The sequence below is a fragment of the Labrus mixtus genome, chromosome 9, assembly GCF_963584025.1.
Source record: "Labrus mixtus chromosome 9, fLabMix1.1, whole genome shotgun sequence".
In the NCBI taxonomy this organism is placed as follows: Eukaryota; Metazoa; Chordata; class Actinopteri; order Labriformes; family Labridae; genus Labrus; species Labrus mixtus.
Genome location: NC_083620.1, coordinates 15,702,643 through 15,719,317, shown reverse-complemented (window position 1 = coordinate 15,719,317; position 16,675 = coordinate 15,702,643). Strand labels below are relative to the sequence as shown.

The 16,675-nt window shown below is 38.0% G+C and overlaps 2 protein-coding genes across 2 annotated transcripts; one reads left to right on the top strand and one right to left on the bottom strand.

The window, feature by feature from the left end:
* The first annotated feature begins 3,520 nt into the window (after positions 1–3,520).
* On the top strand, positions 3,521–11,647 carry aifm4 (apoptosis inducing factor mitochondria associated 4). The gene is made up of 19 exons (XM_061046472.1): positions 3,521–3,668; positions 4,225–4,309; positions 4,645–4,754; positions 5,088–5,197; positions 5,600–5,644; positions 5,743–5,824; positions 6,110–6,222; positions 6,410–6,496; positions 6,582–6,673; positions 6,792–6,922; positions 7,159–7,274; positions 7,380–7,451; positions 7,744–7,807; positions 8,359–8,435; positions 8,654–8,771; positions 8,871–8,969; positions 9,095–9,170; positions 9,253–9,357; positions 10,736–11,647. Exons 2-19 carry the CDS (start codon positions 4,227–4,229, stop codon positions 10,764–10,766), a joined length of 1,611 nt encoding a protein of 536 aa, XP_060902455.1. The 5' UTR covers positions 3,521–3,668; positions 4,225–4,226; the 3' UTR covers positions 10,767–11,647.
* zgc:153372 (uncharacterized protein LOC767695 homolog) lies at positions 11,284–15,766 on the bottom strand. Its single transcript, XM_061046473.1, has 10 exons — positions 15,722–15,766; positions 15,214–15,344; positions 14,164–14,314; positions 13,950–14,086; positions 13,778–13,847; positions 13,619–13,700; positions 13,379–13,510; positions 12,890–13,032; positions 12,434–12,559; positions 11,284–12,286 (listed from the first exon to the last, which is right to left on the bottom strand). The coding sequence occupies exons 1-10, from the start codon at positions 15,755–15,757 to the stop codon at positions 12,209–12,211; spliced, it is 1,086 nt and encodes a 361-aa protein (XP_060902456.1). The 5' UTR covers positions 15,758–15,766; the 3' UTR covers positions 11,284–12,208.
* Between the last annotated feature and the right edge of the window lie 909 nt (positions 15,767–16,675).

Below are 16,675 nucleotides of genomic sequence, written 5' to 3'. Positions count from 1 at the left end.
TGTATTGACAAATGATGACTGCTGCATGAAATGATAAACTATTCTTAGCTTGTACAGGTTTGACAGCAATGAGCAATATGTTATTTAGAGATATTGCCCTTTTGGACAAACAAATTGAAGGTTTTTATTTAAAGGTCATTGCAATATTTCTAAAAGTAAGGCAATGAAAAAGTATTGTTTTGTGTTAGTACTGATATTCATCTATAGGCTAATATCTGCAGGAGTTTCTAAAAACTACAAAGATATCGAATGCTACTGTTGAACACACTTCGCGACACTTGGGAGATAAGAGTAATATGGTCTTTTCAAACCTTTTTTACACTGAAAACCAAAAGCACATTTCCTAGTTAGTTACCTGACGGCTGCCTTGTTTAGGCCTTCAACTTGTTTTAATGGTTGATGGCCCTGATTGGAGCTGAAGTGGGAAAAGTGATTGTCAGACTCAAAAGAGTCAAACCTGACATATCTATTATTAAAAAAAACATTTAACCAAAAATTGCAATAAGACTCATTGTCTTCATAAATGAATAAGCTTTTCAATATCACTTTCAAATGTTACAGCTCATGAGACACATTTGTATCTGATTTGAGGTTGGCTTTATTTTAGGAGATGCAATTTTTTTCAGGGATATCCAAAGATAACTTGAACAATAAAAACAAAACTTTTTAATTTCTATTCAATACTCTGTTTTTATCTCATCCATTTCTCAAATAAAGATGTTAACAGCTAGATATTTCTAGGAAAAAAGCCTAGATTGCACTAGAAAGTGCAAGTTTTTAAATTACGGAGTATACCTGAAGGCAACATTACGTGTAAATCTGCTCATTCGTTCACAAAACACCGTGGTGTTATGGGACCAGTAGTTTACTTAACCTATAAATAGAAATTATGAAAGACATGAAACGGTACATTCTCTCCGACATATAGGCTGTAATAAAATAGTATTGTTAAGTATGTAGTGGACCTATAAATACATTTTTCTTTAGGCCTATACATATTTTTTTCCATTCAGTAAGAGAGAAAAACAGAAATGATTGACTGCTCCAATACTTGTCATACAGCACCACCTCCTGGTTAAGGAACGTGTAGCATTGTAACGAAACCCTGCCTCAGCATCAAAGCTCTCACAAAGGGGGAGAAGAATTGTCTATGCCCAACTTCACTCTTAAATCAAGAATTGACAAATTGAACATCTGAAATAGAATTAATCATACGAAAAACTCTCATGTCAGATTATGTCAAATTGTTACTTTTCAAATGAAATTAATTTCAGATTCCCAAATCTATTTCTGAATACCCCCAAATACTTTGTGAATGGAAAATAATGTCATTTTGGAACTGTAAAACTGCAATTTTTTACGAGGAAACAGATATTCACATTTTTGCCAATATGCAATGCAATTGTTTCCAGTAATCAATTTAATGGTAGATATCTGAAATTGAATTTTACTTAGGTCTTGTGCTAAATGGGCACAGACATTGACGAGTACCTGAATCATTACCAGAACACACAGCAATCTACAAAAAGGGTCGGCAGGGACTCTACTATCTGTGAAGACTGAATACTTTTAAGGTGGACAAGACACTGATGGTTTTAGTGTACAGATAATTTTTTACTGAGTCTAACATTTTGTTTTATCTCATGGTAACCTTTCATTGCAAAACAAAAATAACCTGTCCATTATGTTTTAAACAACCAGGAAAAGAATTGGCACTCTAGATATCTAGAACAGACAAGTTGTGAGGAAAGAAAGGTAAATCTTAGTCAGCTCTGATCATTCTCATGTTCTTCTCCTCTCTAGTTGGAGGTACAGACTCCTCAGGGCTAAGAGCAACTAATACACATTTTCATACATTACATCTTCTGTAAACCTTGACCGCACTTTCCAGCAGCACTAGCACTTGTTTTGTTTTGTTTTTTGGTTGTTTTTGTCAAAACGTCTTTGAGTATTTAGAAAAGTGCTATATAAAATGAATGTATTATTATTACTTTATTTAGGCCATATTGCTACTACTGAAGTGGAATTTTGAATGAACAGTAACATTTGAATTTATTGGTTGTATTCCACCAGGTTGTGTTGCATTGTCCACCCTAACCCATGTCTTTTTATATGTTGATTTTTCACTCACTACTGTAAATTAAATTTCCCTTCCAGGGATGATAAAGGTCTGAACTGGGGCACCAGTAGCCTAGTGGTTAGTGTGTGCGCCCATTGAAAGGAGGCTAGTCCCAAAGCAATCAGCCAGGGTTCGAATTCAACCTGTGTCTCCTTTCCAGCATTTCACTTCCCACTACCTCTCTCCCTGATTACTGACTCTATCACCTGTCATATCCCTTAATATAGGCATAAAAATATATAAATCTGTAGCCTATTTATAATTAGTGTAGTGGCAATTTCTTCTTGTGTGTCATATAAAAATTGTCACTTGTGTCCTAGGAGCCAACCTGTTCGTTCCTGACGCGTGTCCACTTAAATATACTCACAGATCCGTTGTTTCACTTGATTTCTTATTTTATTCGTAATTCCACTTTCCGGAACAGATCCAAAATGAATATATCAAAACTCATAACAAAAGATCACGCTCAAAAAAAATTTTGCTGCGTGGCTCCTACACCTCCACCACAGTCCACAAACAAAAAACGATCTACTTTTTTTCTCACCACCTGCGCATCGCACCCAAATTAATGAACTCGGCTCTACCCACAACACAAAATACCTGCCGAAATATGCCCAAATAAATCCATTATTCACCATAAAGGTTTCTATGTCAAATCAAGTACTTCGCATAAATTAATACTTATTTCTTACAGCACAAAAAATATACTCTATTAACACAAACTTAAACCATACTTCTGAAACTAAAGTTATCATGATTAAAATGGCCTCTACAATTAGCATGTATAGTTTTATGAGTCACAATGTAGGCTCTATTGGATATTTAGGCTACATTATGGATAGGATATTTGAAATGTTTTTAAAAAAAAAATAAAAAAAAATAAAAATGGATATCTGAAACATTGATGACTCTAAACAGCTAGAGATATAGGTTAACTTGAAGCCTATATAGACATCTAGCGTAATTTGGGAAGTTTTTTTTATGGAATAGGCTTTTTCTATTACATGTATGTAAAATCATCCGTTTGAAACCACTTGTCTTGTCTGAAACATCCCCTTTTTGTTTTTTTACAAAACTTACCTGTACGAATAACCTACACAGAAATGTTATTATGGGTGTCTGAAAGAGCGTATAATTAACATACTGATGGGTCGGCGATGCGTTTGCTTTAAATGATGTAACAAACAGCTTGCCATAAAGCCCGTCTATGCTTTGGCCATATATTTATTTAAAGTGATCTTTTATAAAGTTCCGGCCAATCGCTGTTCTGTATTATAATGTAAGAACCGTAATCAGTGGGAATAAAAATAATAAAAAATAAATTGTACAATCCTGCACATCGCCTTCACTGGCTCCCTTCCCTTCACGGCTACGGTTGTTAGGGGAGGAGCTAGTGGGACGTCACACGGGCAGGTTCACTGCCCTGCTTGTTTTAATGAATGTAACAGTGACAACCGGTTACAACCTTACAATCCGGGTTTGATTTGCCTCTGCGCCGCTGTCACCTCGGATGCAGCATTTCCTGCCATTTCTAGTTGGAGAAAAACAAGTGAGTTAAGATAATTAAATAGAATATGTTGTTACTGGAAAGTGGTAGCCTAGTTTGTTGTAAAGGCGCATTGTTTACGATGCTCAGTGGCTTTTCCACTTCTCAGATTACTTTCTATTGTGTATTCTGTTCTCTGCAAGAAAAACATGCTGTTATTTCACCTTAAAGCTAAAATGATCATGTCGTATGCTTTATGCATGGTCATGCTTCTTATTTACGTTGTTGGGTGTATACGACATTGTTACATATGTCTGTGCTGATTTATCTGCCTTTTGTCCTATTTGGGTGTGAGAGCTAGAAAACGTGTTTTGCAGCTCTCAACATGAACTTAAAGAGCTTATCGAACCATCACACCCTCAACCATAGACTTAATCTGTGGATGTCTTATTAATACAAGGAAAACAAACTTCACAATGTACCTGCAGAATACATTGAACGAAACAGGCTCATTGGTTCCTGTGAGGATGATTCACGTTAACAAAGCAAGTGGTGATTCAAGCCAGTCCACCTTACAGTGGTCATGTGTTTTTTTTTTATTGTGTTTCATGTGTTGCAGGTATGAATCAGTGCCAAGAGCCAGGTGACGGGCAGGAGTTTGTGACTGAGATTGTTTGTCAGGAAGATGACCTGAAAGATGGACAGTAAGTTTGAATGTTTCCAGCTTCAAGAATGAATTTTATTTTCGCAAAAGCCAGCGCTGGGTATGATGAAAGTAAATGCTAAATGGACTTGGACTTGTATAATGCTTTTCTAGTCTTCTGATGACTCAAAGCGCTATTTCACGTTCTATCTCATTCACTCAATCACACGCAGAAGCTGCTAAGTAAAGTGCCCAACACCCCCAACAATATTACCTTATAATATTTACCACTGACCCACAGCTGCCCTGAGACTTTGTCTTGACTAGTTTCAAGTCATTTGAACGTTTTCTTTTCATTCAAAACGTATTTTCTTTTCCCTTTTAATTGTTCCAAAGGATGAAGGAGGTTACTGTGGGGGACCAGAAGGTGTTGCTAGTCCGTATAGAGGGTCAGTACAGTGCTGTTGGAAGTCAGTGCTCCCATTACAATGCTCCTCTTGTCAAAGGTAAGCCTTGCTCTACTATCATTCTTTAACCTCTTTATAGTCAATCAATCTTTATTTCTATAGCACAAGTCTTAACAAATGTTATGGCTGGACACTCACAAGAAGAGCCGGTCTAGTCCGTACTCTTTGTTCGATTATTTACAAAGATCCAACATCAATCTACTGTTAGAGAAGCACTGGCAGGGCAAAACGTCTAACAGGCAGAGACCTCAAGAAGAACCAGAGTCATGTTGAACAGCCTTCTGCTTGCGACTTTAGCAGATGTCCTTCATAAATATAGAACATTTTGCATTGATGTTGAGTTGTTTTAGTGTCATGTTCTCTGATGTCTAGGTGCCTTGGTTGGTGACAGAGTGAGATGTCCGTTTCACGGTGCTTGCTTCAATGTCAGAAATGGAGATATTGAAGAGTTTCCAGGTCTGGACTCCCTGCCTAGTTATAAGGTAAAAGAAGCCATGAGGATCAACAGTTAAGTGTTTCTCTTTTTTTTTTTTAACAGGAATGAGTCATGGAGTGATTCTCGGCTCGCCTGGTCATTACGCTGTATATCCATTTGAATGCTCCAAACATGTTTTTGTCCCAAGAATAGAATAAAGTAGGAAAGTTGGATTAGGTTTTAAGTCCATTCAACATAAACATGCCATCAGTATCAAACAGAGAAGTTGCTTATTCATCTCGCCAGGTCAACTTAATGGGAAACCATCTTCTACACATTGGGATTATTCTTGTTAACTGTACTTCCTAACTCAGATAGATACAGAAACATGAACCCAACTGAGCTATGATCTGTTCTCTCCCATTCTGTGCCTAAACCTCTCTCTCATTTTTCTTCTTCTATTTTTCAGGTAAAAGTTGAGGATGGCAAGGTGTATGTTTCCATCAACAAAAACGTAAGTGAGGGCCATTTTGGTCAAATGTACACAACTATACATTTGATTTTTTTTCTTTTAAAAACAAACACTATTTTAAACTTGTTTGTTTCCCCAAGTCTCTGAAGCTGACGAGGCGAGTGAAGGCGATGTGCAGTATTGTACCAGACGTCAAACACACCATCCTTCTGATAGGTGGAGGTAAAGGCTCGATGTTATAAATACACAAATCACCTTTACATTTTCTCTCATGTAAACCAACTGGCCATGTCATTGCTGCTTTAGTCGTGCACATATGTATTTCAAAATGTTTATAATTTAATATGGACTTATGGTGAGAACTCAAAATCCCTGCCAGTAGCGTAGAAGACGGTCTACTGTCTAGAGATCCTGCTGCAGCACATACAGTATGGTGGACTCTCTGCTTCTTCATGAAAAAATGAATTCATTAATCATCATACTAGCTTAATCTTTTTGTGATTTCAGGTCCTGCCTCGCTGGTTTGTGCTGAAACGCTTCGACAGAACTGCTACCAAGGTCGAATCATCATCATAACCAAAGACAACATGCCTCCTTTTGACAAGACCAAACTGAGTAAGGTACGAATCAATTCAACCAGACGGGACAGGAAAGCTTTTTTTCATCTGTTTTGTATCAAATTACTGACCTCTTGTCTGTAAGTGAGTGGAAGTTTCTCTCCTTGTTTTGTTACCGGCTTGTATTTAGATGTTTTAAATATATGTCCTCATCTTTTTATTGTTTTTTCTTTTTTTGTTCCATTCTCAGGCTATGAATGTGGACCCTGACAGCATCCTCCTCCGGTCCAGTGACTTTTATCAACAGCATGGGATTGAAGTGTGGACACAGAAGGAGGTTAGAAGCTTAATGTGTTTTAAAAGTAACTAAACAAAACTGTATCTCTCTTTGAGCCTGCTAATAAATGTATTTCATGTTGCAGGTGGTGTCTGTGAACCCCGCTGACAAGGCGGTGAAGCTGAGTAACGGCACTTTGCAGTGTTACGACCAGCTGCTTATCTCAACAGGCTGCAGGTAAAAACAATCAGTGACTTTTTCTGACATGTGGGTAAACCATTATAAAAAATGTCGAGGTGAATGCTTATTATATAATAGAGGCAACCTTCAGTAAAAGTTCTGATTTTCCTCACAGAGCACGGCCGCTCAACTGTCCCGGCGCGGACCTGAAGGGAGTCAAGTTGCTGCAGAGTTTCGAAGACGCCAAAGAGATTCACAGCTCCTGTCTGGGCCACAAAGCTGTCGTTATAGGAACCTCTTTCATAGGTCAGAGATTCACTTCCTCTTGAGCATAACAGAATCACACGTGGGGTTTTCATCCAAGTGTCTGTTTTTGCTTTTGATGAGTTACACATGATTTCTTTGAAGGGGTTATGACCTTAGTGACAGACATCTTCCATTTAGCTGTTCAAATATTTGAAAGGGCAAGATGAGGTCACCGCCGCACACATGAAGTCTCCCTGTTATTGCAGACCACAACGTGTTTTCTATCATCACAACAGGTATGGAGGTGGCATCCTTCCTATCAGACAAAGCTGCCAGCGTGGCCGTGGTCGGCACCTCCAGTTCCCCGTACGAACACTCTCTGGGGCCAGAGATCGGCAAAATGTGCATGCAAGTAAGAGAAATAACAATGACAGTCATGTATGTCTGTCGAATATTTTTTTTTATTAGCTTTCATAAAAATGTATCAAACTGTGAGAGAAAGTTTGTCTTTTTTTAGATGATGGAAGAAAAAGACGTGAAGTTCTACATGAAAGATGAAGTTTTGGAGATCGTTGGAGAGAACGGCAAAGTAAGTCTGCTTCTTTTTTCATAGCCGACAGTTTAACATGTCCAAGTACGAGGAGAACAGGTGATACCTAAAACAATGAACCTGTTGTATTGAATTGTCACATGACCATCTGATGGTGAGCCAGCATGCACAGTGCAAGGACCAAGAAACTTTGAACTCTGGCCTTCAGAATGTCTCCGCTCTATTGCTGACAAGTTTACTGTCAATAAACCTGACACTCTACTCCTGTGTGTATCCTGTGGTAGAATATAGTTGATTTATTGTAAAGTTGATATAAAAGTATTTTTTTTAGGTGAAGGGGGTGCGGCTGAAGAGTGGTGCAGTCCTGGAAGCAGACGTTGTGATTGCTGGAATTGGTGATTGCATTATTCTACCTATTGTGATGGGATGATCATTTTAATCAACTTCATAGATAAACTATCAAGTGTACATGTTTATATATGTAGAGCACTGCTGGGGCCCGGCTTTCAGAAAGTAGGTTCAACAAACTCTCAGTCTAACCCTGAGCTCTGAGTTGATTTCACTTCACTAACATGCGCGTGATACGGACTGAATGAAAGAATGAGGAAATGAAACGACGTTTCTGCCTCTGAAAGAGGGAGGAGACGGGGAGAAACTCGGGGTTCATTGAAGAAAACCCTGCTCCCGACTAGGTTAGGTTCTGAGACTCAGTTACCATAGTAACTGTCTCTGAGCTAAAGTTACCTCCCTCTCTGGAACGGGCTTGAGTTAACCCTCTTTCTCAGGTTCACTCAGTGTTTGCACAAAACCTGCTTAGTGAAACGGGCCCCCTGTTTGTTATTTTGCAAACACCTTATGTGACATTTTCTGTTTCAGTTCCTTCAACACACTTTTTTTCAGTGCAGTTCTGCAAACATCTAATGCAATAATCTCTGCTTTTTTTCAGGTGTTATCCCAAATACAGATTTCCTGGCTGGAAGCGAGCTGGAGGTGGATTCAAGGAAAGCTCTGATTGTTGACAAGGTAACACAGTCAACAGAGAACAGAGTCTACACCTGAACCTTGAGCTTGCTAATGATACATGAATATGACTTTACAGCTTCGATTTTATATATATATATTAATATATTATACAAACCTCTCAGCATATTGTGTCCGGCTGACTGAAATGAACAGCTGTGTACGCGTGTCTTTGTAAGCGTGGGGCTGAATCAGTTTCCTCTTTTTATCTTTTCACACAGTTCATGAGGACCAATATTCCAGACATTTTTAGCGCTGGAGATGTGACCTCTTTCCCTCTGACCATCCGCGGGGATCAAAGGGTCAACATTGGTCACTGGCAAATGTCACAAGCTCAGGGTAACAGCCTCTGAAAATATTATGGGAGAAAAGAATTGAATGCCTTGTTTTTACCTCATATACACACTTTTCCTCTTTGCTTTTCTTTTTCTGTCTTAGGAAGAGTAGCTGCTCTAAACATGCTTAAAAAGCCAACCCAAATCAAGTCAGTCCCCTTTTTCTGGACTGTGTTGCTTGGGAAGAGTATCAGATACACCGGTATTTACCAGTATTTATGAGAAAATGTCACCTTTATACTATATATATATATATATATATATATATATATATAAATGAATGTTCATTTATAAGTCTCATTTCCACTTCATATTTCCTCATTCTAGGCTATGGGGAAGGATACACAGAAATCATATTTAAAGGCAAAGTGGAAGAGAGGACATTTCTGGCCCTTTACATAAAGTAAGTATCAAAATAAGCGCTGATACCGCAGAGTATGAATGAACATTATTTGGACAGGGTTTCATTTCTCCTTTAATAACAGAGATGAGGTGGTGGTAGCTGCAGCCAGCCTGATGTTTGATCCAGCTGTGGCTCGTATTGCAGAGATGATGGCTGCTGGACAGATTATAACAAAGGCTCAGACTCGGTGAGTGTCATCCCACACCCGCACAAACCAAACACAGGTCATTGTATGCACTTTGAATGTGAGACAAAATGATGGAAGTCCTCACAAGTGATGTAAGTCACTGCCATTGAAATATGGAGTTTATGTCATTCTTATTATCTGTTAGTGACATTTGAGGGAAATATTCTCCCTGTTAAAACGAACCGACCGTGGGTTCGCCTTTAACAATGAAGCCTGTGTAAGTTATTTTTTTTAACCACTTGGGGGAAGCAGAAACAGTCACCAGCTCGTCCCTTCCTAATTTTTAAATGTGCGCTATGTTCTAAGGAGCAGGTAGTATAAAGTACATTTTTAGAAATTTCACTAAAAAAAAGTGTCCGAAGATTACATATGAAAGTGCTGAGGTTGAACCAAAACAGTACAAGTTAAAACTGCTGTGAGGAACTTTTATTTTCTGTCAATCGAAGGGACAATGTGATCCGTCTGATCTCTATGTTGACCTTGCTCTTTGCATGCCATAGAAGTGTTTTCTGATTTTCTCATCCTGCTGTCAAAAGTATCATTTATGGTTAATCTTTATGGATAATGTAAATCAGGGCTTTTTTTAGCAGCGTGTTGTTAATCTCCTTTTCTGACATCGACCCGGTGTCAGATGTTAGGAAAGGCTGAAGTATCCATTCAGTCTGTTTCATAACAAGCTAAAAAAAAAACCTCCTCACATGTGCTTTAGATTTGGAGTGATGAAACCTAAAAAACGAGTTGAAAGATGCTGAAACATTTCGTAGAGCTGATGATAATGACACATGATGTGTGATGATAATTCTCTGCTGGTATTTTACTACGAACCTTCCTTCACCTTTGACTCCTCTTAAAAATGAAAAACATTTATTGTTGCAGCTTTAGATGTCACACTGTGAAACTTTTCCCAGCCAAGGACCCTCATATGGCATTAGCATCCAGCAGGGACCCCACTCTAGTGAAATGTCTTCCATTTGTACATTATGATTGGAAATTTAAAAAAAAAAATTGCATACAACTTTAAAGTCTTTTTGTTGACAGTCTTTGCAATTTATTCTAAACAGTCCTCTTTAACTTTCAACTTTCAGAGTTAGGAAGCTAGTTTAGAGTGATACAGCAGCTCTCTCATATCATTCTGTATCTTTGCTGGCAGCTGCTTGATTCAGATTTTTCTCTTCATTGAAAGAATCACATGGAAAGAGAAGACATACAGTCAGTCACACAATTAAAATGTCATTGTCACAATGTTATTAGTTTCTTCTTTTTTTTTGTTCAGTGTCCCACTCTTAGGAATGTAGGTTTGTTTTATGTGCCAAATCACAGGCTGTGACTTATATCCTTCTTGTTTCTCTTTGGTGATTGTTTCGTTTTCGCTGTTCAGATCTGATGACCTAAAGTGGCTCCAGATGTAACCTGAGATCTGCTCCATCCAGGGTAACACCTCTCAATGAAGCAGGATGTCGACCTTTCTTCTTTTCTTTAAACCCTCACTTCATTTAATGATGACTAATTGGATTGTGTCCCTCACTGCCTCAAAGCGCCCAAGAGCAAATCAGACGTCTGCGCTTATCAGAGCTCTGTTTTTGCTTTATTTCATTTGCTCTTTGTGCACTCACTGAATATATAATTTCTGTTTCATTCACTCACATTCAGGCTTGTAGCCGGTTCACCTGAGTCTGGGCTCAACTCACGCTAGACAACATAAATATTCCAATTTATTATCACTTTGACTCTTATTCCATTCACAGTGAATTTAATCGTATTTGCAGCATGGTTATACTTTAATAAAATCTTTTCCTTACAAGTTTATCTATTTTAATTCCAGTAAAACACACACTCCATGTCCACCACTGTGAGTATCATATTTCACATCTTAGATACAGAGGCCAGTTAGAACACTGCAATTAAAAACATGAATAAAACTGTTAATAACAATAATGTTTTTATCCATAATTAATATTTACAGCAAAACTGTAGCCCGTTGTTCAGTCTAAGTCATATAACTGATTATAGAACTGTTACACACAGATACATGTGTTCTGACTTTCCACTTTCTTTTAAGCTCTTATTTGTTTAAGTCTGCATGTGTTGTGGTACTTTACTTACCTCCGGGTATTAGACCAATCTTTTAGAGTTTTAAGACCAATAGTTATTTGTGTTATGTTTACTGTAGAGACTAATGGTGCTGTATGGGATGCAATTATTTCTGTTTGTTGCTTTTTTAAATTATTTTACAACAAATGCAAACCATTGTTCTTCAGACATGATTAAACGTTTGCTTTTCTAAAACATCGGGATCAGAGTTTGTGTTCGGATGTTGGTTTCCACTTTTTTTGTTCACGAGGGTTTGGACTCTGTTCTGTCCTCGTTCTATCTTACTGAACCTTTTTCTGCTGAGTAAGAGTTGTAAGTAAATGTTTTATAAACCACACCCTGACTGTTAATAATTACACAATAAACATGTGTAATGAATTATACCTGTCACAGTTTTATGGTGCAGGATGACAAAATTATACAAGTAAGCAGAAGATTTTTACACAGAATCTTTTTTTTTTTTTCAACTTTATGTAGTTGAGCATCTGCTACATAAAACATCAATACCGACTAGTAAGAAAAAAAACATGTATGACTTTGTGAATTAGCTTTTATGGTTTAGTACAAATGTGCTATTTTTGTTTGTGGACCCTTATAATAATCATTAGAGTATTAATGTTCTGTTCAAAAAAATCTGAAAGTTACGCGATAAAAATGATCCATCTATAATGTCCCAAAATCAGCTTACCTATTCTAAAAACATTTGATTAGTATTTATTTCTGTACCGTTGTTATGCTAACACAGGATGCAGCTTCATCTTTATTTGCCTGTTTTGGAACATTGTTTCTGTGAGGATCCAAGTTTGTCAGCCAGCAGGAATGGATTGAGGTGGCAGTACTGAGGGAAAAAAACAAAGACATTTATATGAGGATGAAACTAATCTTCAGTTACTATAAAAGCTTACCCTGAACGTTTGCAACATTCTTTCAGTAAAACTCAATACAAAATACCTTTCACAATAAAGGCATCCAGATTTGTGTCTACCTGCTGTGTTGAAGCCGAGCTGGACTGAGCTGGTCTATCTGACATCTGGATTTGGAAATCCGTGATGAAACGGGAACTCTGGAGGATTGCTGCCATCTCTTCGTCTACCTCCGCTGCCACATCTTTCTGCACGGCACAAAAGTGAACACTGATATTTACAACAACATTATCAGAATCAGAAACACTTAATAAATCCCAGGGGGAAACTCGGTTGTTACCTTTCCTCTTAGACACAATACAGCAGTGGGAAATAAAGAAATAATAATAATAATGAAGTGTAAGTAACAAGATAAGATAGTAAGCCATGTACAAAGTGCATTATAGATAAGATGTTTAATATGGTATACATGCAAAGTAGAACACTAATTTTAGAATGTTTAATGGTGCACTAAGCTGCAGGTTAGTAAACTCTCTTGAGTTGAAAACAATTGTTATTTTAAGTAACATTTGTCTTACCTTGAAGCTGTGAGAGGAATCAAAGTCCAGCTGATCAGGGAAATCTACCACGGTCCCTTTATAGGTCACTGTTGCTGCAGACAGGACCGCATTTTTTGGCAGCTTAAAGAGTCGGTAAGTGACAGAAGCATAGCTGATGTCGCCTGCAAGAATGAAGCGCTGACTTACTTAAAGGTCAAATATTGTGCAAAATACACACAGCCTAGCATGTCTACAAACCCCACAATTATGAGAAAAGTCCATCCTCTTTATCGTTTGCCTGCTCCACTTTTCAGAAAACGTGTGCTCAAACAGGCCGTTTGGAGATTTTCCCTTCATGACATCACAAAGGGCAGTAACCCCTCCCCCAGTTGGGTGACACTCCCACAGCTAGGTGGTCTGCCTTCTCACCGTAAACAATTGGGCATGGGGCAAGAACGCCCAAAGCCACCCAAGCAGAATAAAATGTAACCTCCCACGTGATCCCAACTCAATGCTGCCTTTAGGTACCTGCTTTTTCTTTGAGCTCACAGTTGTAGATCACAATGCGGCTCGCTGAAACAAGGTGTGGGGTGCTGAAACCAATGCTTTGGGCCAATGTAATAAAATCCTGCCAATACATGGAACCGCCCAATCCTTCACCTACAGGCAAGAAAGCAAATAGGTCACAACTAAAGATACTCTAAGCACTGCATGGATTGATATTTAAGTTATTATGTAATTGATGTTATAAATACAAGGTTCTTTTACCCCACAGGACTACATCTTTCGTCATGTGATCAGGAACGACTTTGCTGGCGTACATGTCACTGAAGTACAGCTCACCTCCCTCCTGTAAATAAGAACTACAAACAGTATGTTCTCTTGTATAAAAACACATTGATGTTGGTAGATATTCTTCCCACTAACCTTCAGGACATTGTAGGCCTGCTGTAGCACTGCTCTTTTATCAGCACATAAACAGATGACACAGTTGGATCTGGATAGAAAAGAGAAAAGGAGTTGAACTACATTTATGGTAAAACGACAGTGAAATCTAAATGGCAGATCATGCAGCATCATATCCATATTCTACACCTACAGCACAACATCCATTGAGTCATTTTGTATGCCGGCCTCGCTGAGCTTCTCCATGTATCCCTGGGAAAACGTGACGTTGGGCTCTTTATAGCCAAACTTCTTCTGATGATACTCAATGTACTGACGAGAGGTGTTGATCTAAAGTAAACGCAGTTTAATCAGTAAGTGCAAAATCAAGTCAAGCCATGTAATTTGTGTAAGACAAGTGTAATCACCAGCTCCTCAGTCATATCTATCCCTGTCACATGTCCGGTGGGTCCAACAAGTTTACTGTAGGCGTAAGAGTCTCTGCCGGAGCCGCTGCCGAGGTCCAGGACTCTGCAGCCTTCAAGCTTTGCTGCAAAGGGAAGACCACAGCCGAAGAATCTGGAGGAAATATCACTCAATTCAATTCAATTCAAAAAACTTTATTTGTCCCCGGGGGGCAATTCAAAGGCACACAGAGCAGTAAATTAACAACAGTGCAAGTTTACATTTTAATCTAAATATAAAGTGTCACTGTCATTGATGGAGCAGATTCATCAACGTGCAATAATGGGAAGCATACAGATGTTATAAAGGAGGTTTCTGTACTGAAAACCACAAACACAGACTGAGAAGGACCAGAAAGAAAGCTAGATCCTCAGCTGGATCAAAATTATAATCACTCAGTTGAAACTGGAGAGTAATATGTTGAAGAATGTCAGTGCTTTGGAGCATATATGGGATGATGTTACAAGCTACACATATGTTTCCGATGTATTTCCAGAGAGGTTAAATAAGTTATTTATGAGTGAAACTGCTATGATCCGTAATGGATTTTTGCCTGATCTATCTGTCTAATGTAAACGGCTATTGTAGCCGGCTTTATCATAGAACAAAAAGACATGAAGTATGTTCAGCCAACACCATAAACAATCAAATTACATGGGAAAGTATTCATCAGCTGGGTCATTGTGAATATAAAACTGTGGTTTCTTAACATAAAAGAATAATTCAAGCTATTCACCCTGCCGTCTAACAGCAGCAGTGTCTTATTTGTAAATGTCCTGTGTGTGTTAAGTATACTTGTTGATGCTGAGTAGAAAAGTAGTACAGTAAATGTATGCGCTTCCAACAAGTGGGACAGGAACTATTTGGAGACTTACTTTGTGAAATCGTATGACAATAAATGTGCAAAAGGAAGCTGTGCACGGTGTGGCGGAGTGAAAAAAGAAAAGATTTCGGGGATTGCTAAAGCGGTTTATGGTGCAAAAGTGAAGGTGAGGCAAGATTGCAAACCGTACTTTTTTGTCACCTCCGGATGAATCAGGCTCAGTGCATCTGTCACACTCTTCACCATGCCGCAGGACAAGCTGCAGGAGGGCGCACTTGTCTTCACATCCACAGTGGACTCCAGGAGACTGCCATAGTATTTCTAAACACATGATGAGAGAAGAGTCATCATACAACTCTTTTGCACATTCTTTTAGATTAATCTGCATTGACAAATACTGGTTAAAGTAACATAAACCATGACCCAAGGTGATAAATTGTTCTTTCAGAGGACTAAATCTTTCTTGCACATTGTCCAAAAGAGTTTGTATTTTAAAGGCAATATCTTGTGAGGAAATAATTTCATGGTTTCTTTATTTTTTTTATTTTAATGACCAATAATATGTTCCAATGTTATCTCTGACTGTACAGACATCTATTGATCTGATCTAAAGGTTAACTTAAAAAACTTGAGAAAGAAATGTCTCCATAATCTTTGCATGGCGATGGAGTTGAACTTTCCGATCAACATCAACGTACCTTCACATTTTCCCTCACGTCGTCACCAGTGTCCATCGTGTCGGTAAAACTTCTGCGTTACACTAAAGAAGTGACTGTGGAAAGTTCAGGGTACGAACGCAAACAATGACTGTAAGTATTAAAACGCGAATGGGTCACACTGTCAGACCCGCCCCTCCTTCATGACCCTTCCGGTACTAATTTTCAGATTAAAAGCGATATTTCAGTCACATGTAGGCTACAGCACATAGCTGAAAAAATACAAATAAAATATTAAATAATAACAATAATATACATTAACATTCAATTAGGAAACAAATGAGTAAGCTAACCATAAATATATATTCTAAAGCTGTAACATATTTCCTTATGGTGAACCATTAATTCAGAAAAAGACTGTCATAACTATCTCTCTCTGTACTGTTTATCTGAAATGTCAAGTTAAAGCTTGTAATGTGTCTCATTTAGCAGATTATTTATGCAATGTGAGTTCTTCCAGCTGGTGTAAAACATCAACACCTAATGTAATTTTCAGTTTTACAGGTGTTTCATTTGAATAATGAGCCCAAGCTTTTGCAGTCAATTGATTACAGCTTTACTATTTTAACAAATTATATATTTAGGATGAACACGAGAACTCTGGAAAATGTAAATGTAACTTATTATAAGTTATAACTGAACTGTATGTATAGGCCTATAGCAATAAAATATAATTATTTAGCTAAATATATGGTACACACTCACCACTCGAACTGTTAACATACGAGGATACGCCAGCACAGAAACATTTTGAATTTATTTATTTAATAGGGACAATGCAATTTAACATAATTTTAATACAAAGCATGAAACTGATGTGCTGCATAAAGAGTATATAGCTATTACCAATTTCCAACTCATGTCCCCAGTTGGGCCTTTGTGTAAACAAACAGATTAAAATGTACAACATTCATAACACGATATGAGGATACATTA

Coding starts and splice junctions, on each gene's coding strand:
- aifm4 (XM_061046472.1), top strand. CDS start 4,227: ATGAATCAGTGCCAAGAGCCAGGTGACGGGCAGGAGTTTGTGACTGAG. Junction 7,275..7,379: donor TCGGCAAAATGTGCATGCAA/GTAAGAGAAATA, acceptor GTCTTTTTTTAG/ATGATGGAAGAAAAAGACGT. Junction 7,452..7,743: donor TCGTTGGAGAGAACGGCAAA/GTAAGTCTGCTT, acceptor TATTTTTTTTAG/GTGAAGGGGGTGCGGCTGAA.
- zgc:153372 (XM_061046473.1), bottom strand. CDS start 15,757: ATGGACACTGGTGACGACGTGAGGGAAAATGTGAAG. Junction 15,345..15,721: donor ACGTGAGGGAAAATGTGAAG/GTACGTTGATGT, acceptor TCATGTGTTTAG/AAATACTATGGCAGTCTCCT. Junction 14,087..14,163: donor TAGATATGACTGAGGAGCTG/GTGATTACACTT, acceptor CGTTTACTTTAG/ATCAACACCTCTCGTCAGTA.